General features: G+C 23.7%; 2 protein-coding genes across 4 annotated transcripts in view; one reads left to right on the top strand and one right to left on the bottom strand.

The window, feature by feature from the left end:
* The window catches only part of LOC117173522 (dimethyladenosine transferase 2, mitochondrial), a 25,487-nt gene extending 20,059 nt beyond the window's left edge, over window positions 1–5,428 (bottom strand). Inside the window, exon 1 of one of the 2 annotated variants that reach the window (XM_033362160.1) lies at window positions 5,259–5,428. In XM_033362160.1, coding sequence (XP_033218051.1) covers window positions 5,259–5,307 — 49 coding nt within the window. In that variant the 5' untranslated portion in view covers window positions 5,308–5,428. Of the gene's footprint in view, window positions 1–2,085; window positions 2,434–5,258 lie in introns of those variants that run through there. The other variant, XM_033362159.1, reaches the window with a different exon arrangement.
* Window positions 2,499–26,673, top strand: part of LOC117173523 (3'(2'),5'-bisphosphate nucleotidase 1) — a 45,142-nt gene continuing 20,967 nt past the window's right edge. The window contains exons 1-4 of one of the 2 annotated variants that reach the window (XM_033362161.1): window positions 2,499–2,685; window positions 7,372–7,783; window positions 14,462–14,681; window positions 19,317–19,401. In XM_033362161.1, coding sequence (XP_033218052.1) covers window positions 7,426–7,783; window positions 14,462–14,681; window positions 19,317–19,401 — 663 coding nt within the window. In that variant the 5' untranslated portion in view covers window positions 2,499–2,685; window positions 7,372–7,425. Of the gene's footprint in view, window positions 2,686–7,335; window positions 7,784–14,461; window positions 14,682–19,316; window positions 19,402–26,673 lie in introns of both variants that reach the window. The other variant, XM_033362162.1, reaches the window with a different exon arrangement.

Below are 26,673 nucleotides of genomic sequence, written 5' to 3'. Positions count from 1 at the left end.
ATTATCTGTTTAAACAGTTTAATTATTTTTATTTATTTATTTATAATTCCATTGATTTTGTTGAAAATTCGTTTTATTTTAGGTTGGAAGTTAATATTTTTAACTAAAAATTTAATTATTCCATTTCCGGTTAAAGACTTATCTGTTTTAGTAATAAATTAAACTGTTTGCTTGAAAATTCATCGATTTTGATTAAAGTTCGTTTTATTTTAGGTTGGAAGTTAATATTTTTATCTTTTTTAGTTGAAAATTCAACTATTTGGTTGCAAATTTATATTTTTGTTTGGAAATTCGTCATTTTATTTTGAATTTAATATATATTGGTTGAAAATTAATTTAAGATTTTTTAAATGCAACTCTTTGGTTAATAATTAAAATAAAACTAAAATATGAAAATTCGTATTTTTTGGTAGAATTCAACTCTTTTTTTGTTAAAAATTAAAATTTTTTTTATTTGAAATATTAACTATTGTATTTTTTCTCAAGAATTTATATTTTTTTGAAATCTTAACTTGGTTAAAAATTAAACCACTTTGTTCAAAAAACCTTTTTTTTAAATTGAAGATTCATAATTTTATTTGAAAACTAATCTATTTGGTGGAAGCTATAACAATTTCAACTATTAAATTTGTAATTTCTTCAACTTTGAACAGATTCAGAGCAATGGCTTTTAGTTTTTAATTGATTAGAAAAAGATTTAAGAAAATCAAACACTGGAAATTAGATGAACAACAGAATTGAAAAACGTTTATATTTGAATTTAAATAAATGTATTTTTAGCTGTAGATAAATTTTGATTCCGTATTCTAATCAATTTTTTCACTTAAGTTAGAACTGAATTAATAGAATTCAATTTTTAAAAATCCAACTATTGTTGGTCAAAAGTTTATTATTTTTGGTTCAAATGTCAACTATTACATTTTTTGTTGAAGATTCGTCTTTCATAGTGAAAATGTTTATTAATTGTTTGAAATTTCATTATTTGGTTAAACAGTTTAATTATTTTTTTGAAAATTCATCAATTTTGTTAAAGTCATTCATTTATATTTTCGGGTTGAAAATGTAACTGTTTTGTAGAAAATTCTACTTTTTGGCTTAAAAATGGAACCATTTTTTTAAAATTGATTTTCTTTCTTGATAGAAAACTCGTTATGATTAAAAAATTACCTATTTTTAGGAAAATTCGTTCTTTCGCTTCGAAACTCAACAATTTGCTTGAAATTTTGTGTATTTGTTTACTAAAAAAGCTTTCGTGATTCAAAAATCAACTTTTTTTTGGAAAGATTCTTGTTTTTGAATCAATTCAACTATTTTTTATTTCGAATAAAAATATTTGTTGGTTAAAATATTAAATATTAAATTTGTTGATGACAATTCATATCTTAGGGTTTAAAATTCAATTGATTTATGGAAAATTCCTTTTTTCTCATTGAAATTCAACAATTTGATAGAAAAATTAACTATTATGTTGAAATATATTTTTTGGATGAATTCAAACTTTTTTTTCAATTTTAAATTAAAATATTTTTTGTTTGGAATATTATATATATTATATATTAAAAATTTAACTGCTTTGTTAAATATTCAAATTTTCTTTTTCATTGAAGATTCATAATTTTGGTTAATAATTTGTTGTTTTTTTTTTAATTTATTATTCTTCATTGAAAATTTATTTTTGTTTTGGTTTCAAATTAAATTTAATATACTATGAATATTAAGTTGTTTTCAAAATAAATTTGAAAATTTGTAATGGACTTAAAAATTTGCAAGTGATCAAATTGATTTCTCGTAACTTTTTTATTTATGATACAAAAGAATTTTGAATTTTGTAACACGAAAAATATCCTGAAATATTTAAATTAATAAATATTTTATAATTGATAATTTTTCTATTAATTTCGTAATATCTTTATGATGAAAAGCAATTCACTTCAAATTAAATTCTAAATTTTGTGCATACAAAAATGCTTTAAAAGGATGTTTTTAATTTAAATAATAAATAAAAAAGGTCTGGAAATTTTATAAAAACCTGAAAATATCTACAAAGTATGAAAATAGTTATAATAATAATAAATGTATACGAACTTCCTCTTTTCTTGGGTACCGCCACTGTAAATGCTCTAAAAAATATTCCCGATTTCGAGAAACTTGAAATCTGTTCCCTAACTATTTTTAACATACTTAAAGTTTTGACATTTGCCCCCAAACTAAGAAATTCAAAAATGCACAAACACCGAAAAGAACTCTCGCTCCGAAATTAATAAATTTTTTTACAGAAAACAGTAAAAAATCACTCGAAAACACTTTCAGTTTCACAAATCTAAGTCACCTTTAAGGTTTCTTTCTAGCAACACATTTTTCGCGAATAAAAACGATAAAAACTGAGTTATTTTAGGTGTCCACGAGTTGTTTGCGGTAAATCTTGGAGGTTAGAAAAAGAACAACATTTTTGATTTTTTGAGGTTATGTATAGTCCCACGTGCTTCCGCTTCCCCCTCAAACGCGTCTGAACCTAGCCTGACCTTTTTTTCCGGTACAGTTGTTGAATTGAGAACAGGGCATCAATATTTACAATTTACAGCTGATTGTTAGGGACGTGGTTAAAAAATGTGTTCTTTATCTCTTTGATCTAATTTGAGACTTTAGTATTTTACAAGTCTCTCATTTCCAAGTTAAAAATAAAAGGTAAGTTTTTCATTTTTGTTGGATAATAATTTATTAATTTTTTTGTTCATAAATGTAGTTTTTCATATATTTTTTAAGTTTGTCGCATATATAAAGCAGGTGTTCTATTAATAACTTCGAAAAAGAAGGATTTTTGGATTGCCTGATGTTGGCTTTCATCGGAAGTTCGGTTTTTTTGGAGCAAAAAATTATTGTGAAAAATCATTTTGTTTTAATGTTTTAATGGTTTTAATCATCTATTTTAATTTCACAGGCATGTTTTTTAATCTAAAATATTCTTTTTCATGCATTATTAAATTGTTAGAAAAATATATTTTATACAAACTAAAAATTTTCAACTTATTTTTTGAAATCTACATATTTTTTCCTCTTTTATAATCATTAGCAGAATTTAGATTTCCACTTCTTTAAAATCCTTAATAATAATTGTATAATTTCAGTGAAATAATATGATTAAAATTAAACTTCTTTTTTAATAATAATTTAGTTGAAACTTAAGAAATTAAATTTATTCATTAATTTTCTCTTAAAACTCCCGTTTAAATCCCTAGAATTTTTTGAAATCCTTCGAGATTTGACAAAATCCTTCAAGCTTGATAAAATTTCTTCAAATGACTTGAAATCGCTTGAAATCTGTGAAATCATTAAGAATCCCTGGAAATACATTGAAATTTCATTTATTTAAAAAATTTTAAAATTCCTTGAAAGCTTGGGAAATCCCACAAAATTCTTTGAGATCCCTTGATATTTTGGAATCACTAGGAATCCTCTGAAATTTCGTTTGATTTAATTTCTTTCTAAGTTAACTATAAATCACTTAAAATCTTTGAAAATCCTACAAAAGTTTTTGAAATGTCTAGAAATATTTCATGTCCCTTAGAATCCTTGGAAATTAAAAAGAAATCTTGAATCTTTGTGAAATTTATGAATACCCTTAAAATCCTTAGAGTTTTAATAAAATCCTTAAACTTGTTAAAATTCCTTGAAATCACTAGGAATCTTCTGAAATTTCATTTCATTATTTTTTTAGCTTGCTATAAATCCCTGGACATTTTTTATATTTCTAGAAATACGTTGAAATTTTTGGAATCGCTGGGAATCAGTTGAAATTTAATTTAATTTAATTACTTTAGTCAACTACAAATCCTCTGAATTCTTTGAAAAATCTACACAAATTTTTGAAATGCCTTGACATTTTTTATATCCTTTAAAATCATCTAGAATCCCTTGAAATTTTTGGAAAATGTAAAAATCCATTTTTAAAAGATAAATCTTTACAAAGCCTTAGAATATAATTTAAAATGAAGTTATTCATTGCCTTTCCGTAAAAGAAAAACGGCTTTAATCCGTAGAAACTTTTGAAGTCTCTTAAAATATTTAGAAATTCAGTAAAATTCTTTCAAAAAATCAAAAAGAAACCATTGAAATCCCGAGAAATCTCTGAAATCCCTTAAAATGCTTGGAGATTTAATAAAATCCTTAAACCTGTTGAAATTCTTTTAAATATCTTAAAATCCCTTGAAATCACTAGGAATCCTCTGAAATTTCATTTCATTTTTTTTTTAATTCTCTAAAAATTCTGTCGCAATTTTTATATTTCTTGTAATCCCTTAAAACACCTTGAAATATTTGGAAAACGGTCAAAATCCATTTTAAGAAGTGTAAAATATTTAAAACCCTTTAATTGTAATTTAAAGTAAACTTATTTATTAAATTTCTCTTTTAAAAAGCCGTTTAAATCCCCACGAATATTTGAAATCGCTTCGAGTCCTTGGAGATTTAGTGAAATCTTTGGATCTTGTGAAATTCTTAGAAATACCTTAAAATCCCTTTGAAATCTTTGGAATCACTAGGAATCCTCTGAAATTTCTTTTGATTTAATTTTTGTTTAAGGCCAATAGAAATCCCTTTCTAGTGAACTTGAAAAAATTTAATTGTTTAAAAGTCTGCGGAAAAAGTTAAAAATTCACTTTAAAAAAGTGTAAATGATTTTAAATCGGTTCAATGTAATTTAAATTCAACTTATTGATTAAATTTCTATTAAAAATCCGTTTAAATCCCTAGAAATCTTTGTTAAATTTCTTAAATTACCACAAAATCCCTTAAAATCATTCCAATCGCTAGGAATCCCTGGAGATTTAAATTAATTAATTTACTTAATTTTACTAAAATTCTTTGAAAATCCTACAAAATGCTTTAAAATACCTTGACATTTTTTATATCTCTTAAAATCCTCTATAATCCCTTGAAATCTTAGGAAAACTTAAAAATCCATGTTTAAAATACAAATGATTGGAAGGCCCTATAATATAGTTTAAATCAAAGTGATTAATTTTCGTTCTGTGCAAAAAACCTCTAAATCCCTACAAATCTTTGAAGTCCCTTAAAATCCTTGAAAATTTAATCAAATTCTTGAATTTTTATGAAAATTCTTGAAATACATTAAAATCCCTTGAAATCAATAGGAATCTCTTCAAATTTAATTTAATGTATTTTCCGAAGTTGACTAGAAATATCTTGAAATCTTTGGAAATATCGTAAAATTCTTTTAAATAACTGAAAATTTTTTAAACCTTTTAAGCTCCTTAGAAATTTCTTAAAATTCCACAAATGTTTGAACATATTAAAAATCCTCTAAACACCCTCGACATGTTTTGAAATTCCGTGGAATACTTGGAAATATTTTTAAATCTCTTGAAAAACTTAAAACCTTTTGATATTTTAGAAATCTTTAAAATGCCGTGAAATTTTTATGAAATTTTATAACATGAGTTTGATCGCAAAATGTATGGTTATAACAAAACAATAAATAGATGAAAAGTAATGTTCCTTATATTTTTGGGTGAGCTAAATTCGAATCCGTGGACAAAATTCGAATATTTTGACTTAAAAATCAAATATGGCGGTTTTTGTAAACAAAAATAGTGAAAAATGTTTGATTTTTTATTTTTATAATTTTTTTTCAGGCATAAAACGCTTAAATATCTTAAAATGTCTTCAACCATCGGTGCACAAAATTATTAACCTTTAACAAAAATTTTTTATATAAATGTTTTTTCTTCAAAAATGGCGGACAAAATGCAAAAATGTTCCAAAAACTGGTTTTTTCCATCATCTTTGTTTTTCTCAAACACTTGAAAGTTAAAAAAAAAGTTCCATGGAATAAAAATGTCTTGAAATTAACCATAGAACATTATTAAATATTTTTAGATTTTTTAGAAAAAATTTTTGATTTTTCAAAAAATTTGAAATTTGGAAAAAAAATCAAGAATATTCTTTGTCTAATTCTAAAAAATTTTCATTCTTAGAAAATTTGTACCAGAGCCTATAGATTTTGGAAATAATTGATCAAACTTCATGCGAAAAGAATTCACATGAAAAGAATTCGCATGAAGTTTGATCATTTATTTCCCAAAATCTATAGGCTCTGGTACAAATTTTCCAAGAATAAAAATATCTTTGAATTAGTCAAATAATATTCTTGAATTTTTTCAGATTTTTTGAAAATATTTTTTGCGAAATTTCAAATTTTTGATTTTTTGAAAAAAGTCTGAAAAAATTTCATAGTGTTGTATGGTTAATTTCAAGACATTTTTAATCAATGGAACTTTTTTTTAAACTTTGAAGTTTTTGAGAAAAACAACGATGATGGAAAAAAAAGTAGTTTTTGGGACATTTTTACATTTTGTTCGCCATTTCAGAAGAAAAATTATATATGTAAAAATTTTCTGTTAAAGTTTAAGAATTTTGTGCACCGATGGTTGAAAAAATTTAAAGATATTAACGCTTTTTTTTGTCTGAAAAAAAATATAAAAATAAAAAATCAAACATTTTTCACTATTTTTGTATGCAAAAATCGCCATATTTAATTTTCAAGTCAAAATATTCGAACTTTAACCACGGATTCGAATTTAATTTACCCAAAAAAATAAGGAACAGTACTTTTGATCTATTTATTGTTTTGTTATACCCATAAATTTTGCAGTCAAACTCATGTTATAAAATTGATAGCTTTGGTCGTTAATGGGTAATGAATAAATCATTCGTTTTGTACTTTCTCTATTTTTTGCATCAATTCTTTCAATATTTAAATCTTCTCGTTTTCCAAACAGTTTTTCTAACAATGATTCTCTATAATGATTTTTTCAAAAAAAAAGCAAAAAAAATTATAAGAAATTTATCATAGCAAAATCATTATAGAACTATACTGAATTTCCTATAATATTTTTTGTAAGGGCAGATTACAGGCGCCACATAATTAGAAAAATAATCTGATAATTTTAAAGAAATGCGAGAAAATGAAAAAAATGGCGTTATTCATATTAAATTTACTGGATTTTCTCACTATTAAAAAAAACTTTTATCAATAAAATAAACTTTTTCAAATCATATAAGATTTTCTATAAAATCTATCAAAAAAATGTTGGAAAAAATATTTTTTTTCTAGAAAAAGAGTAATTAGTGCACGCTTAGCACGCTTGATGTTCTAATTTACTCAAATAAAAGAGGCCTCATTGCCAAGACTATTTTCTCTTTTAAGAACCTTGAGCATAAGGTCCCTTTTTTACACTCTTGTCACCTTGCGACATTATAAGCAAAATAGAAAGCGTATCTCGAATTCAGTATCAACCGAAACTTGGTCTATTCCAGTTCTATAAAGAAACTTCCTCTGCCCGCAATTTTCAGGAGGAATTAAAAATATCATTATAAAAAATAAAAGACATAAAAAAAGGAATAAAGATGGCGCAAAGTGCTTCACTTCTAGCAAGACTCGTAGCTTCTTCCGTAACAGCTGCCAACAGAGCGGGGAAAATTATTCGCGATGTAATGAGTCAAGGAGAATTGAATATCGTCGACAAAGGAAAAAATGATTTGCAAACTGAAGCTGATCGTTCTGCCCAAAGATGTATTCTTGCTTCTCTCAATCAACAATTTCCTGGCGTCACAATTATTGGAGAGGAAGGTTCTTCCAATTGTGAAGTTCCATCCGACTGGATTGTCACTGACATGAATCAAGAAGTTCTCAAACTCGATATTCCGGATCATCTCAAAAATGTTGAGGAAAAAAGCCTATGTGTTTGGGTCGATCCTCTTGATGGTATTTATTTATTTTAGGAGAAAATTAAAATAATGAAGGTTCGATTATGTAGTAGGGGGGTCTTTTTTTTATAATTTTCATGCATAGCGCACCCAAAATTAAGACTCAACATTTCTCTTCATTATTAGCAATAGAATAGAAATTAATTTAAAATTATTTTACATTTTTTAAACAATTTATCATTGTTTATGGCAATTTTTCTTAGAAAAACCGGGAATTTTACCAATTTTTAGACGAAAAAAATCCTTCCAAATTTGAAGAGAACCGTTTTTTAAATAATTAGTTTAATTGTTATCTTTATTAATTATAATATAATTCAGTTTAGAATGTCCAATTCGAAAATCTTTCGCTTTAAAATTTTTCATTTCTTTTTTTAATTTTTAAGCGTACTTTTCAATTTACAGAATTTTAACATACAGTTTTAAAGATTTAAATAATTAAAAATTAGAAGCGTTTAAAATCTAATATTTTTGACAAAAAAAAATGTTTAGTTGATCAACGATTTTTTAAATTTAATTGTACTTTAAAATTTCAAAAGTAAATAATAATTGATTGTACAAGATTCGGAATTAGTTCGCAATTTCATAATTTCCTGATTTTAAAATTAGTTAAACAAATGTAAACGCTTTATTGAAACTTTTATTTAAAATTTTTAAATAACTTTTAAAATAATGTGTTTATAATTAAAGGCTTTTATTATAATTAAAAGTTAATTTTATTCTAAAATATTCCAATTTCAAACCATGCAATTTGAAATTATAAATTAAATATTCAAAACTATACAAAAAAACTAAACTTTGAACTTTACAACTTTAATTTTTCTATTTATTTAAATTTAAGTTGCAAGACAAATTGTTGAATTTTTATGTATAAATAACAATTGAACGTCTATTATTCTTAGAAAAAAATTTCATTGCAAATAGCTCAAGGCCTAATTTCAAACAAAATATATATTTTGGCAGATTTCGAACAAAAAATTTAGAACCTTCTTAAGAATGTTAACAGGCTTCAGAACAAGAAAAACCATTTCCTGGGGAAATTGAGAATGATTCTTTATTTTAACAATTTAATTTTAAAAGCATATTTAAAAAGATTCATAAATATTTTTAAAAATTTCAAACATGAATGCGGAAACTTGAAACAAAATTTTATTTTGGCAGGATTAAGACAAATTAATTTGAAAAAATGTAAAACAACATGCAAATGTTTCAAGATTTTAAAATAAAATTTTGAACCATTTTACGGATTTTAATACTATTTCAAATAAAAATAATTTAACTTTTAATTTGAACAGGGAGTTTTCAATTTTTTACGAATTTATCATTGGAACTGGAATTTATCCAGAATAATAATAATAATAATTCTGACTAGGAACAGTGAATTTGTTCAAAAAATTAATTCTAATTCTAAGTTGAAACGGGATATTTTCGAACAAAATAAAAATTATCAATTTGAACAGGGAGTTTTACAGCAAAATTATAATTCTTAGTTGAAACGGAGAATTTTCAAAAATAAATAAAATTCTGGATTTGAAATGGGATATTTCAATTTTTAACGAAATCTGAGCTAGAATTGGAATTCATCCAAGAGAATAAAAATTTTCAATGAAAAATTGAATTTTTCAAACAAAATTGTTGTTATGTGTTCCAACAAGGAATTTAGAAAAAAAATAAATTATGAATTGAAACAGGAAATTTTACAAAAAATTCTATTTCTTACAATTATTTAACATGGAGAATTTTCAAAAAGAATTAAAATTGTAGAATTAGAATTTAAAATTTCTTAAAATTGTACAACTTTTCACATTTTTTAATTTATTGATTGATTCTTTAATTTGGAGCATTGCAAATGATAATGCGGGTTTATATTTTTAGAACTGAATCTGAATCTTTGAACTCTACAATTTATAAAATTTTTTAATTTTGAATTTGGAACCATTTTTATATATTTATTAATATCTTTCATAAAAATGGCCACCTTGAAATCCTTGGTTTATTCTGAATTAAATTTAACAGAAATAATGGTTAAAACGATTTATTATTATTTATAACAATATTCTCCTAGAATAATGCTAGAAATTTGCAGTTTATTATACAATTTTCCACTTTTGTCCACTTTTTGATTTGATTGCGTTAATAATTAATTCAAATAAACAAGTATAATTATTTTAAAAATTTACGATTATTTATAACAATATTCTCTTAAAATAATGCAAGAAAGTTGTAGTTTAATATAAAATTTTCCACTTTTTGTCAATTTTTTTATTGTAGTGAGATAATAATTAATGCAATTTAACACACATAATTGTTTAAATGCTTATAATTATCTTTTTTTAAAGTTATGCTAGAATTTTTCGAGTTCTTCTGAAATTTTTAGGTTTTCTTTTACTTTTTATTTAGGAGTAAATAATTAGTATTAGTATTCATTTAAACAAAAGGATTTTAGTAATAACTTTAATGAAAATTGACATTTAATATGATCCATATAGAAAATTTTAAGAATCTTACAATTATATTTTTTTATTTTAGGATAATAAATCCATAAAAAAGAAAGTGATTGTTAACTTGAATTGATTATTACCTCACTTTAAGTGAACAGTGGACCAAAAATGAAAACTTTTAGGAAAAAAACTGCGAGTTTCGAACATTATTTTAGGATAATATTATTATAAATATGATAAAATATTATAAATAACAATAAATAATTTAAACAATTGTTTCTGTAAAACATAATTGATTATTGCCTCGCTCTAACTGAAAAGTTGAATAATTTCAATAAACGTGATTTTCTAATTCTATTCTAAGAAAAATTTTCTAAAAACAATAATACATTTTTTAAACAATGTATGTCAACACCTAATTATCAGTATAAAGTAGTATTTTATGCATTAGAAACAATTGTAATAAAAAACTAACAAAAAATCATAATTAATCATATTAAAATAAAAAAATATACCATTTTTAAATGCAAAATAAATATTTTAATGTTGAAAAGTCCAAAATCAAGTAATTTCAAATTCGTTTATTAAAAAGTGAACAAACTCATGTTTTAATCGTAATTTTATTATTTCACATTTAAATTCTATAATCTCAAATTACTTTTCTTCCGTTTTTCTAAATAATTTTTTCATTTTAATACAATCGGAACATTGAAAATTGCATAATTTCTTATTGATGATATAAAAATTAGATAAATTAATTGCGTTTAAAATGAAAAGTTTGAAAGATTTTAAAATTGAATACTTTTAGTATAGCGTTAAAATATATTTTGGTCTAATTTTGAGTTGTACAATTTTTAATACAAAAATGGATAATTTGATGATAAAAGTATTTTTAATTTAACCAAAATTTATTAATTTGCAATTTAAAAGGTTTGAAATTGAATAATTTTGAATTAAAAGGGATTGAACAGTTTAAAATTAAAAACTTTCAAATTAAATATTTTAAATAATAAAATCTTTTAAAATTGAATAATTTTGTATTGAACTTGAAAAAATTCCAGGAATTTTTTTTAAAGTCAGGAAAACTTTTCTAGATCTTGCCAATTTTTTTCTTTATGTGCAATATAAAATTGAATAACAATGCTCAATTTGATTTTTTCTATTTTTGAAAGTGAAAACTGAACCATTTAATTTTTTGTTGAAAATTGATCCTTTCTATTCATTTTTTTGAAAATAAGTTTTTTATTTTGTTGGAAATTAAGTTTTTTACTGAAAATTTAAATGTTCCAGTTTGAAGTTTTAACTATTTTCTTGACATTTAAAAAAAATTTTTTCTCTTTAACTGAAAATCTGTCTAATCCAGTTAAATATTTCATCATTTTAGTTAAATATTAATCTCCTTGATTAAACATTAAACTTTTTAATTTAAAATTTTACTATTCAATTTTTGATTTAAAAATTATATTTTTTAGTTGAAAATTGGTATTTTTTGTTGAAAGTAATGTTCTTGGCTGAAAATGAATCTTTCTGGTTTAAAATTCAACTATTCCAGGTAAAAATTCAGTATTTCAGTTGAAAATTCGTCTTTTTTATAGAAATTAATCTTGTTGGTTAAAATTCCATCTTTTTGGTTGGAAATTCATCAGTTTGATAGAAAGTTAATTTTTGAAACTAAAAATTTAATGATTCTTTTTGTGGTTGAAACTTGATCCTTTTTAGCTAAAAATTCCACTACTTCGTTGAGGATTTTTGTTTTTTAGTTATAAAGTCGACTATTTTGTTGAAAAATCATTTTGTGAACAATTAACGTATTTTGTTAAAAAGTCACATTTTTTTGTAAACAAAAAATAATCTTTTTGGGCAATATTTTAACCGAACAAGTTACGAATTTGAATTCTAACTATAAGAAGATAAATTAGAAATTTAAATTAATTTAAAATTTATGGACTTTAGGAATAAATAAAAGAAATGAATGGTTGTATTTTTTAAGTTGAAATTGTATCGTTTTTAATTTAAAACGTTTCAAATTGCATAATTTTAGATGACATTTGTGAGAACTTGTTTACTTAGATTTCAAATGAGTTAAAACTGTATTATTTCTAGCTAAAAGCGTTCAAGATTGAATAATAAATACTTTTGACTTCAAATAATTTTTTATTCGAAATTATTAAAATTGGTAAATTTTAAATGAACAACTTAATTGAATATTTTAAAGTCAAAGCTCCTGAAATTCTAAAAAATTAAAATTTTTAACGAAGCCCAGAAATTGTTTATTTACTTACACATTTTGAAGGGATTTCAAAGACTTTGAAATATTTTAGGGTATTTCAAAGGATTTCAAGGAATTTCCAAAAGATTAAAAAAATTCTAAGATATTTTTAAGGATCTCAATAATTTTTCTTTTTTAGTTCCTTCTAAATTTTTTTTTAATTCTTTGAAATTCTTTTAAATTATAAAAAATAAATTGAAAATTCTTTGACATCTTTTAAAACATCGTCAAATATTTAAAACTTAAAATACGATTGCGAAAATATTACAAAAATTTAATTATAGGATCTAAACCTATATTTTGTTGTGAGCAAATTTTAACAAATATTTTGTTTATTTACTATGTTTTCATTAGCATTTCAGTCCTGAAACTTATTTCACAATTTCACTTAACATTTAGATTTTAATTGTTTCATTGCTTTGTTGTTGCATTTTTCCATGTTTATAAGCTCATAATTTGTAAATATTAGAAATATTGTATATATTTTGTTCTGATCGAGGACAATATAATCCTTAGAAATTTTCAACTAAACAAATTTTATAAAAATTGAGTGTCTTATTATTTAGCTTAAAAGCCGTAAAATATTATTTTCCAATTTTAAATATGAGACAAAATTTTTTTGTTCTTTCATCAATTATTTTTTTCACGAACTCAAGCGAATTATGAAAAAAATTTCATTTTAAAAAGTTGTATCTCCAATTCTTTAGAGTAAGTTGACAATTTCTCCAAACTGCCAAAACAACGTTAATTTTTAGAGAAACTGAAAAATGTATTTTACGAAAAAGGCCAACTTTAACTTTCCCCTTGAGATTTTTTAGATTAATAGTTATGTGAAGGAGATCCTTTGAATTTCGTTCTCGCTGAACTAAGTAGGAAAATTCAAAAATTTAATAAATTTCTGACACTTGATAACCAGAATTTTGTAAAGGCCACGGTTTCTAAAGACCAAAGTTTTCTAAATTTTTGTCTAAAACTTTAAAGAATTTCCAGAAGTTTCAAAATATATTTAAGGATTTTAAATATTTAAGGATGTTTTAAAAATTTCAATGAATTTTCAATTTATTTTGACAATTTAAAGGAATTTCAAAGAATTAAAAAAATTCCAAAGTTCTTTAGAAATCTTTAAAAAAAAGTTCTAGATATTTCAGATGATTTTGAGAGATTTGAAAAATTGGAGAGAATTTTAAAAGATTCCAAAGAATTTTCAATTGATTAAAGAAATTTAATAAGAGATTTTAAAGCATTTGAAATATTTCAGGGTATTTTTTAAATTTCAAGATATTTTCAAGAGCTTTAAAACATTTCAAGAGATTTCAAAAGATTTTGAAAGATTTGAAAAATTTGAGAGAAAATTCCTTTGAAAGTCGAAACTGAACATTTATGGCGTCCTAAACTGATAGATGAAATACTGATAGATGAAATATACTGATGGGTGAAGAATTAATGTATTTTGTTAAAAAGTCGTATTTTTTTTGTAAAAAGATATAATCTTTTTCATTAAAAATTAAAATATTTTATTAAAAACTCATCTTTCTTGTTGAAAATGCAATATTTTTACCTGTTTTTTAGTGTTCTTTAATTATTTAATTGATTGATGTTACTGATATATTTAAGAATATCTTATAGTATAATTTATCAAAGCTTTCTAAATTAAACATATTAAGTTTTAAAACATAAAAGTTTTTCTAATTTTTGAAAGAATAATTTATAATTTTGAATTGAAAGTCCTTGTATTTTAAAGCAATTTTAGGCCAAGTAATGTTGTGAAAAAACAATATTTCGAACCTGAAAAAAAAATTTTTTTGATTTAAATTTTTCGAACTTTTTTCACATTCCTAGTACTTTTAAATTAAAGGCCTTTTAATTGCTAGTTATTAAAAAAAATTCTAGTATTTTATTGCAGTGCTTTGTGACTTTTTTAAAGGGAGGCAATCATTTTTTTGCAATTACAAGGTTTCTTTTTTTCCAGGAACTTCTGAATACACACAAGGACTCGTGGAGCATGTTACAGTTTTAGTGGGTGTAGCAATTGGAAAAAAAGCAGTCGCTGGAGTTATTCATCAACCGTATTATAAAAATACTGAAAATGGAACGCTAGGTAGAACAATTTGGGGAATTGATGGAATTGGCGTCGGAGGATTCAAATCAAGTCCACCTCCTAGTGGAAAGCGAATTCTTACCACAACTCGGTAGGATTTTTGAAAAAATAATTAACATTATTTACCTGAAGTTTCTTTAAATCCTCAATCCAAAATTTTCCAAATAAATCTACGAATTATAAAAAACCGTATGCGAATTGAGAAAAATTCGTAATTTTGGACACTTTTAAAATTTTAGGTTGTGTCAATTTTTCACCGAAAATTAGTATGTTTCAAACAAAATCATAAAGATTTCCGTTTTCAACTTTCATAGCTTATTTTTCCGATTTTCACCCGAAATGGGTATTTTTAACCCTAGATGGTCACACTTCAGTAGAATATCATATAGGTCACATTGGGTGAAATTCACCCAATCTCCAAAAACTAAGATCCTGCAGTAATATTGAGTGCTAAAAATCTAAAAAAATATATATAGGTATTCTTGAAGGTTTAAAAAAAAAGGTTTAATAGCTTTTTTGATCAAAATTTTCCATTAAAATAGTGTAACATACCAGCAAAGTTGAAGTAATTAACAGACTCTATGAAGAGTTTGAAAAAATTGTTTGGGTGAATTTCACCCACGGTAACCATCTAAGGTTAATAGAAATTACTATGTTTCAAAGATTACAAATTTATCAAGAACTTACGTTTTTCGGTATTTTTAATTTAAAAGAAATACATTTCTTAAATAAAATAAAAAACTTTGAACAATTTGAGTTACATATGCTACTGGTTTTCTTCGGAAATTATCTTGTTGTATTTTGAGCTTGAGTTAGCTTTTTCGATAGGAAATTTATATTACTAATTTGAAAATTATTTTTCATAAAAGATTGATCACTTTCAACTATTTTAGGTTATGTTAGTTTCAAATTCGAATTTTTAAACAAAAATGATTATAGATCGAACAAGATTTGAAATTTTTAATCAGTTTCGGGATCTATTCATGTTTTTCACAGGAAATCTCTTATTTTAAAGATAAATCATTAGATTTTACGGGTTCATAATTTCAGCAACAATTTTCGTTAACGTTAGCGTTTGAACAAGATTTAAATTTTTCGAATTATTTTGGATTATGTTAGTGTTTTTGTCTGAAATTTTTATTTTTAATTTTTAAATTTTTTATAATTTTTAAGTTATGTCAGCAATTTTTGACACAAAATTGTGATATAAATGACTATAGTTCGAAGAACGTTTATTATTTTTGAACGGTTTCAGGTTATATTAATGTTTTTTTACAATAATTCGGTTATTTTAAGCAAAAATCATTACAGATTTTATTCTTCGGAAACTGATCATTTTTACTCTTAACAAAAAGTATTTGTTAAGGAAGATTAAAAATTTTCACTTTTTTAGGTTATTTAACCACGTTTTTTGCACAAATCTAGTATATAAACTATTGTGATTCACAGAAGATTTGTCATTTTTAACATTTTCGGGATCATATTAGTGTTATTTGTCGGAAACATTGATATTTTTTAATTGAAACAAATTACAAAGAAGATTCAAAATTGCCAACAATTTGAGGTTATGTTGCCGCATTTTTTACACAAAATTGGGATATAAATCATTATAGTTCGACAAATTTTTGTCATTTTTTAATAGATTCGGGTTATAATAACGTTTTTTTTTTACAGTAAATCAGTTATTTTAAACATAAATGGTTATGGATTTCATAAGGTTCATAATTTTTTAACCATTTTTTCAAGCTTTAGTATTTTAAATCATAAATTGTTATTTAAAAAAATAACCATTATAATTTTTACAATATTTTCATTTTTTTCCAAATTTTGGATCGTGTTAGTGTTATTTGTCGGAAATTTGTACTTTCAACGTTACAAAAAATATATATTTTAAAGAAATTAAAAAACTTCTAACAATTTCAGGTTATGTTACCGCTTTTTTCACAAAACTAGTATATAAATCATTATAATTCGAAGAAGATTTATTGTAATTTTTGAACATTTTCGGGTTATATTAACTTTTTTTTAGGAAATCGTAATTTAAAAAAATAATCGTTATATATTTTATAAGGTTAATAATTTATTATCCATCTTCGTTTACGTTAGCGTTTTACACCGTAAACTGGCATTTAGAAACAATAATCATTATCATTTTAAGAAGATTTAAAGTCTTTATTCAATTTTGGATTATATTAGTGTTATTCGTCGGAAATTGATATTTTTTTACGATAAAAATATTTTTAAAGAAGATTCAAAGCTTTCAACAATTTTTGGTTATGTTGCCGCATATTTTTAAACAAAATTGGTATATAAATCATTATAGTTCGACAAATGTTAGTCATTTTTTAACAGTTTCGGTTTATAATAACGTTTTTTTTTTACAGGAAATCGGTTATTTTAAACAAAAATCGTTATGGATTTCATAGGGTCCATAATTTTTTAACAATTTTGGATCGTATTAGTGTTATTTGTCGGAAATTGGTATTTTCAACTTGAAAAAAAAAAACTTAAAGAAGATAAAAAACTTCCAACGATTTGAGGTTATTTTCCTGCGTTTTTTGCACAAGACTAGTGTATAAATCATTATAATTCAAAAAAGATTTGTAATTTTTGAATTTTTTCGGGTTATATTCACTTTTTTTTTAGAACATCGATAATTTTAAAGAATAATCGTTATATGTTTTATAAGGTTCATAATTTATTATCCATTTTCGTTCACGTTAGCGTTTTACACCGCAAACGGGCATTTTAAAATAATCAATATAATTTTAACAAGATTTAAAATTGTTTCAAATTTTTGTATCATACTGGTGTTATTTGTGGGAAATATTGATATTTTTTACTTAAAAATAACAATTTCAAAGAAGATTCAAAATTGTCAACAATTTGAGGTTATGTTACCTTATTTTTTTTACACAAAATTGGTATATAAATCATTATAGTTCGAACAATATTTGTAATTTTAGAACAGTTTCGGGTTATAATAGTGTTTTTTTTACAGGAAATCAGTTATTTTGAACAAAAATCGTTATAGATTTTATGAGGTTCAACATTTTTTTATCGATTTTCGTTCACATTAGGGGTTTACATCATAAATCGATATTTTCAATTAATAATCATTATAATTTTTAAAGTAATAAAAATCTTTTTAAAATTTTGGATTATTTAAGTGTTAATCGTCGGAAATTTGTATTTGTAATTTTTTGAAATACATAGTTTAAAGAACATTTTAACATTAAAAATTTTTAAATGTTATATCAGCATTTTTTCAGAGAAAATTGGTATATAAAAAGAGATAAAAATCAAAATTGCCGAACAAGATTTGTAATTTTTTAACAGGTTCTGGTTATATTAACGTTTTTTCACAAGAAATCGATTATGAAACAAAATCATTAAATTTCTTAAGAATATGGACAATTCTAAAGAATTTTCTGTTATGTTGTGTTATTCTTTTTCATCTGAAATTATTTTTATTTTTTATAAAAAATTATTATATTTCAAAGAATACTCATAATGTCAGAACAACTTTAGGTTATGTCTGTATATTCTGGGATTGTAGTAGTTGTTTTCATAAAAAATGAGTATTTTCAATTGTTTAAATAATATTTCAACAAAGATTCACAATTTATTAATAATTTTAGGTTATCTTGATGTTTTATCTTGAAATGTTTCTTTTAAAGTGATTGGATTTTAAAAAAATAAAATTTTTCACAATTTAAACGGATTTAAAAGATTTACAATTTTCGAACAATTAAAGGTTATGTTAATGTTTTTCACCAGAAACCGATTCTCACAAACAAAAATCATTAAATTTGAAAGAAGATTTATAATTTGGAACCATTCTTTATGTTATGTTAGTGTTTTTCGTCAAAAATTGGTCAAAAAATTGGACCAAAAAAATAATAATCCCGTGTTTGTTTTCTATTTTTATGAAACTATTGTATCCAATTTTTAATTGAAACTGTTCCTTTTTTAATGCTTCAAAGTTTTTATCTCATTTAAATCGATCGTATTCATGTATAATATTATAGAATTTTTGAATGAAAATCATTTAAAATTAAACATTTTCAAAATCTTTCGAAATATTTTAAATATAAGTCTTCTAAATTGAAAATTATCAAACTCGAAAGCTTAAAATTTAAAACGGCTTTAATTCAAACGTTTTAAACTAAATTATTAAATTTTAAACTCCTGTGTTACGAAATTATTTACTTTAAATTACTTTCAATTTGAAATTATCCTAACTTCAAAACTTTGGATTGGAATTTATTAAATTTTGAACATTTTCAATTTTTAATTATTCAAAACTTATTATTTTTGCACGCTTTCAATTCATAGTTATTAAATTTTGAGATCTTCTAATTCAAAACTGTCCACTATAAAATACTTTAAATTTCAAGTAATTGAATTTTGAACCTTTTTAATTGTTTTTTGAAATGATTTTTTTTAGAAATAGGAAAAATTTTGTTTAAAAAGGTAACGAATAGACGTACTACGTATTCTTACGCGCACGAAGAAATTTCAAAATTATGATTTTGCGAACGAAAGATATAAACCGAATTTTTTTTCATTGTTATTTTAAAAAAATTGAGTCAATTGTAATTATTTCTCATATATTAGGTTTCAATGCCCTTGATCTCTGTTATTGAAGATCAATGAACATTGAATTTAAACTTCTTTTTTATGGTCTTCATTTTAAATTATGTATTTATTATTTTATTTATAGATCACATTGCGACAGTACCGTGGAAGCTGCTCTAAATGCTTTAGAAGCAACAGAAATTTTACGAGTTGGAGGCGCTGGACACAAGGTATTCTATCAATTTTTATTTCCTAACATTAAATATATGAAGAATTTAAAAATCTGCTATTAATATTTTAGAAAATTTAAATAATAAAAGTTTTTCCAATTTTTCAAACAATAATTTATCATTTTTAATTGAAAGCCCTTGAATTTCAATAAAAGTATATTTAACGATTCTTAATTGAAAACATTCCTAACCAAACAATTTAAGGTTAGGTAAAATTGTGAATAAGGACAAGGTTTTGAATTTAATAATTTTAGATGAAATTTTGAAAAACTTGTTCATTCAAATTTCCGATGAATTAAAACAGTTTTATTTCTAGCTAAAAGTGTTTAAAATTAAATAATAAAAAAAATATTTTGACTTCAAATAATTTTTAATTCGAAGTAATTAAAATTGGTAAATTTGAAATGAAAAACCTAATTGAATATTTCAAAGTTAAAGCTTCTTAAATTGTAGAAATTTAAATTTTACACGATTTCCCGAAATTTTGTATTTACTTCCATAGTTTGAAGGGATTTTAAAGACTTTGAAATATTTTAGAATATTTAAAAAGATTTCAAGGAATTTCCAAAAGATTTAAATAATTAAAAGGTATTTCTAAGGGTCACAATAATTGTAAGAAATATCAAATTAATTTAATTTTTAATTTCACTATTTTAATGGATTTCAAAGAATTTATTGACAACAAGTGAGGATTTTCGAAGATTTTCAAATATTTTTTGCAATTCATTTGAAGTTTGTCCTGAATTCTTTTTAATTCTTTTGAATTCTTCCAAATTCATGTAATTCTACTCAATTTAGGGAGTTTTTTTCATATTTCTGAATTGTTTCCAATTTAATATTTGAATGGATTTCAAATAATTTATTCACAAAAAGTGAGAGCTTTCGTAGGGTTTCATAAATTTGAAGAAATTTTCGTATATTTTTGTGGAATTCATTAGGAATTTGCTCTGAATGCTTATTAATTTATCTTAAATTCTTTTAAATTCGTTGGAATTGTTTTCAATTCACTTCATGTATTTTTTCAGCTCGAATTTTTATGAATTTCATCTAATTCTTCTCATTTTGCTTAAATTTCTATAAATCCACTTAATTTTGATTGCAATCAATGTAATTTATATGATTAACATTTTTATTTCTAATTCATTAGGATTTTTTCGAATTTAACTTGAACTATTTAGTGGGCCTTAGTCACTTCTTTTGTCCGAAATTAGCAGGGATTCGAAGATTTGGAATTTTTTGGAATTTACCCTTAATTCTTTTAAATTCTTTTTAATTTACTTGAACTCCAAAATTCACTCAATTCTATTTAATTTAGTTTATTTTTTTTTATGTTAAAATATTTTCATCTAATTGGTCCTCAATTCGTTTAACATAGCCTCGAATTCAATTAAGTTTTTTAATATTTTTCTGAATTGATTAAAATTTTTTTAATTCAATTTGAATTTTTATGAATTTCTCTGAATTCTTCTCGCTTACCTTAAATTTCTTCAAATCTATTGCAATTTTACGGAAATAAATAGAATTTGTTTGATTTTCAAAATTGTTTCCAACTCATTCGAATTCTTTTGAATTTAATTAAAATTTTTCTGAAGTGTTGTGAATATATCCTAGATATATTTTATCCCACAAGGAGCGATACTAAAGCAATAAATAATTTCTTTCATTAAAGAAAATGTATAGAAAAACTTATATGCGAATTGAGAAACATTTTTGTGCTTTTTAATACTCTTGCGTAGGCAAATTAAAACTTGAAAACATTTTTTTTTCAATTATCTAATAAATTATTTTAAATATTATACATGTTGTATGATAGTGCTTTTCTCTGGCGATAAACAATTTTTTAAAGAATTTTAAAATAAAATAATGTTTCGAAGAAGGCTCAAAATACAAAAATCTCAATTTTGAAGAATTTTAGGTTATTAGATTTCCAATATAATTTGTTAACAAATTACGTTTTACGAATTAGTTGGCGTTTCTTACCGCTTAGCGTTATTTAAAAAAAAATCATTAGGTTTTAAAGGTTTGTCATTTTTTAACAACTTTAGGTTACTTTAGCGGTTTTCTCGAAAAATGTGTATTTTAAAACTAAAATCATTATATTTTGAACTTAATTTAGTCTTTAAACAAATTTGGACAATTTTAGGTTACGTTATAGCGTTTTACACCAAAGATTGATATTTAAAAAAATCATTATAATTGGAACAATATTTAGAATCTTCTTACAATTTTTTATTGTGTCAGTGTTTTCCATTCGAATTTTTTTTTATACAAAAAAATTATATTTCGAAGAAAATTCTCAATTTTCAACAATTCGAGGTTATGTTAGCGTTTTATACCAAAAATTTGTATTTCAAAACAAAAATCATTATAATTGTAACAATATTCAGAATATTTCTACAATTTTTTTATGATGTTAGTGTTTTTCGTTGAAAATTATTTTGAATCAAAATAATTATATTTTAAAGAAAATTCTTAAAATTTGACTATTTGAGGTTATGATACCGTCTTCAGGGTGGCCGTTGGACCGAGAAACCGGGTAATGACAGTAAATTTATTCCTTGACCGGAATTTTACGAATTTTCAGAAGAAAAATTTTCCCAAGTTTGATTTTAATAGTAAAAAAACTGAACAATAATTGATTTGACAAAACAATTATAAATCCGTTCCAAATTTGAAAATTTCCAGATTGTAACTGTTTGAATTTAAAAGTCTTAATACGAATTGAGATTAATATAATATCATTTATTCCGATAATTTTATTTTTAAATTACAATTTTAATGATTCATCGATAAAATATTTTTAATTCAAAGTTTTAGGTCTTCCTTTATATTATTTTTTATATGAAATTGATTAAATAAATTTATTAATATTTTATTTTTATTAGTTTTCTTAGCCATTGAAAATTTCACTTTTCATTTAAGAAGAGTAAATTGAACACAAATATATGTAAAAGTAAACAATTTGAAACTGAATTGTTTTACATAGAAAGCTTTAAATCAGAATTTCGAAGAGCTTTTCAACTTTTAACGTAACAATTTGAATCGTTATGTTTAAAAAATGTTTAATTTGTAAGTGAAATTGTTAAATTTTGACGTATAAATAGCAATTGAACACTTATTATTTATAAACAAAATATGAGTAATTTTAAGAAATATTTCATAGTTTTCAAAAGATTCAAAATTAATTAAAACGTTGAAATGTCTTCAAGTAACAGAAAAATTAACCAAATTTTTCCTACAACTTTTGGGAAATCCTGCAAATTAAACAAAAATTCTTAAAATCTGCCAGGTTCTGTTTTGTCCATTTTGGAAATCTCTTAAATTCTTTTTAAATTTCCTGTTACAATAACTTTTGAAAATGAAAAATCATTTTCAATTTTTCTAGGCAACTTAAGAAAATGTTTTTGTTCTTTTTAAGCCATTCACAATTCTTAAAAAGTTTCGAAATTTTTTGGTTGAAATCTGCAAAAATCTATATTTTGTTTTAAATTCGGGTTTGGGTATTTGCACCAAAATTTCGGTACCAAAAGTCCAATTTTTTGGGTCAGAAACTACGTGTAAATGATTTGAAATCATTTCAAGTTCTAAATTTAATTTCGATATTTTTAAAACTTCTAAATATCTCTTAAGATTACTCTAATTTTTTCTACAAATAATAAGTGTTCCTATTGTTATTTATAAATTCAATATATAGGGATTTTTTTCATTTGCAAGATTTTCTCACAGTTTTAGGGAAAATTCAATTCATTGAAAAATATATTTAAACGTTTCGAAAAAAATTCAACAATGATTTTGAAAAAAAAAAACAATAAATTGAGAAAACAATGAATTGCATTATTTGAGTGTTTTTGGTTGAAAATATTTTTTTTTAATGATAAAAAAAGTTTCACAAATTTGAGCAATTCTACGTTATGTTAGCATTTTACGCAAAAAATTGGTATTTGAAAACAAAAATCACTATAATTTGAACAAGGTTTGAAATTTTTTTTATTTAGGTTTATCGATTTCAATTAATCATCAAAATTATTGTCCCTGATTTTCTATTATATTAGATAATAGGCATTAGATATTATCTGAATAATAATAGTTGCGTAACATTTTTGTATTATGTTTAAAAACATAATAGGCGTTTCTAAATAATAAAAAATGTATTTTCAGGATCAAGTACATACAAATATTGAAATAACTTACAAGAAAAAAAAAGTATTATCAGTTTGTTTTTAAACTGTATAAATATGAATTGGATAATTTTTTCAGAAAATTAGAAAAGCTTTTTTAATATTTTATTTGCAGGATTTAAAAAATACTAGAAAAATTTCGAGCCCTTTAAAAAAATATTTACGACTTTTAGAATTTCTTGAAATGTTGAAAAATCATTAGAAAGGTAAAAAAATTGCCTCAAAATCTTCCAAAATTTTCTAGGAATTTTAAGAAACTTTGTTCATTCACTTAAAACATTTAAAAATTATTTTAAAGCTTCTAAAATTGTGGTTTGAAATCTTAAAAAAAGGTGCATTTTTTAAAATCTTTTATAGTTAAAAATTTTTTCAATCTCTTCAAATCTTCTTAATATTTTTTGAATGTACTAAATTTTTTTGTAATTTTTTAATCTGACGAAATCGAAACATTTTGCTTTAGAATCTTGTTTGGAATCTCTTTTGGATTTTCTTGAAACCTTACCAAATTTCTAAAATATTTTAAATTATTTTTTAAGCTTTTCGAAAATTCTAAGTACCTCTTAAACTTCCTCAAATTTGTTCTATAATTATATATTATTTGCACAATTTTGCTTTAAAATCTTTTAAACTCTTTTTAAAAACTTCAGTATGGATATTTCAAAATTTCTGAAAATGGCATGAGACCAAAAAATAATCACGAGTATATTTTGTTTTCTTGAAAAGGGTATTGCAAGAACACCGAAACAATGATAATTTTTCGTGATTGTTTTTAAAAAATTTTGATTAATAAAAAAATGAGACGACAGAAAAAAAATATAAAGAAGGGATGGAAGGTGCTTTCTTTTTCTTTACTCTTCCTTTTTCTTTTTGTATTTTTCTGAGTCTATTGTCAAAATTTGATCGTTAAATTATAGTTTTTCTTTTTAATTCCCAAGAATATCGTGGTGAAACTTGAATTTTTGACCCTAGAGAAGATTTTAAATTCGAAATTTAATTTCCCAGATTTGTATTGCTTTTTTTACATTTTCATCATTTATGATTGAGAAAGTATTAGAATTGTCGGAAATTTCACATCACACTTTTTCAACGTATCTCCACGTTTCGAGACCCCCTGAATCCGAAAATCAGCTTTTCACGATGGCGTATGTCTGTCTGTCCGTCCGTAAACACGATAACTCTCGAAAAAATGAACGAATCAAATTCATCTATGGCACACTTTTTTTAGGTCCTAAAAGAAAGGACAAGTTCGTGAGCCAGCCATTTTTGATAAAAATTCAAAAAGTGAGGGCATTTTGAAAATTTTTCAAACAACTTTTTTCAGAATTTGAAAATTCTATGTACGGATATTTATAGTATTAAAAATAACAAACAATTGATCTCTATGACTTTTTCGATAAAAAGAAAATTCTCAGAGTTATAGAATTTTCAAAATTTTTTTAATCAACCGAAAATCAAAATTTGAAGCCGAAAAACGAACGATATAAAAAAAAGTCAAGAGAAGAAAAACATTTCTTTTTGAAAGTCCTACAAGATTATCGTAACCAATTTTTGGATTTTCTTCAAAAATCGAAAATTCAAATTTTGATTGCACAAAAAATAAAGTGCCGGTCATTTTCCCGATAATTCAAGTGACCGAAAATTAAAATAGCGAATATTAGAATACCGAAATTTATTTTACAGAAAACTAATTTACCGCATGATTAATTGACCAAAAACCATTTTAAATAATGATTAATTGACCGAAAATAATTTTAAAAAATGATTAATTGACCGAAAACAATTTTAACGAATGTTGAATTATTCGAAAACAGTTTTAGCGAAGATTCATTTTTTCGAAAGTCCTTTTGACTGAAATTTCAAATTTCAGAAGGTCTAATTTTGTCAAGGTTCAGTTTACCGAAAAATCAGTTTAGCGAGAGGTGAGTTACCCGAAAATCATTTAACCAAAGGTTCAAATATCCGAAAAATTTAAAAATAGTATATTTACATTTAGGTAGATGTCTAATAACACATCAAACATGTATAATGTGTAATCAAGTTGATTGCAGGGATAAAAATAGTGAAAATTTAACAAAATGAGTGACTATATAGGGTGATTTTTTTAACGTGAAACTTTTGATTCATAACATTTTTTCATAGAGTGCTTATTTTTCGAGATATTTGAATGTTTAATCTTAGAAAAATCTATTTAATGAATATTTGCATCCCTTCCATCATCTTGATTACGCATTATATACGTTTTATTTGTTATTAAACATCGATCTGAATATAAAGAAACAACTTTTAAATTTTCGGATATTTGAACATTTGTTTAAATGATTTTCGGATAACTATTCTATCGCTAAATTGATTTTTCTTTAAACTGAACCTTCGCAAAATTAGATCTTCTGAAATTTGAACTTTCAGTAAAATGGATTTTCGAAAAAATATAAATTCGCTAAAACTATTTTCGAATAATTAAACATTCTTTGAAATGGTTTTTGATCAATTAATTATTCGGCAAATTAGTTTTCCTTAAAATAAATTTCGGTGTCCTAATATTCGCTATTTTAATTTTCGGCCACTTGAACCATCGGAAAAATGACCGGAGGTCCAAAAAATAATGGAAAATAAAAAAATCCATTTTGTGGACAAACTATGTAGGATACGAAAAAAGGTGAATTAAAAAAAAATGGTTATCCCAAAAAAGATCTACAATTTCGTTAAGAATACGAGGGTAGTTCAATAAGTCCTTAGAATGAAGTATAAAAAGAATTTTTTTTGGGTACATTTTTTTTTATTTTTCAACATAATCTCCTTGGAGCTCTATAAACTTGGTCAATCGCTTTTCAAGTTTGTTTAATCCTTCAGAAAAGTGCGTTTTCGGAAGTTCCTCAAAATAAGCACTTACAGAGGCAATGACGTCTTCGTTGTCTGGAAATCTCTGTCCACCGAGCCATTTTTTCAAGTTTGGAAATAAGAAAAAGTCAGGGCTAAATCTGGTGAATACGGCGGGTGTTCGACCAATTCGAATTTTAGTTCTTCAATTTTAGCCATTGAAACGAAGCATGTGTGAACTCGGGCGTTGTCGTAATGAAAGAGAATTTTTTTCTCG

This window comes from Belonocnema kinseyi, chromosome 5 (genome assembly GCF_010883055.1).
Source record: "Belonocnema kinseyi isolate 2016_QV_RU_SX_M_011 chromosome 5, B_treatae_v1, whole genome shotgun sequence".
Taxonomy (NCBI): domain Eukaryota; kingdom Metazoa; phylum Arthropoda; class Insecta; order Hymenoptera; family Cynipidae; genus Belonocnema; species Belonocnema kinseyi.
The sequence above is the reverse complement of the archived record's forward strand: the minus strand, read 5'-3'. Positions and strand labels throughout refer to the sequence as shown.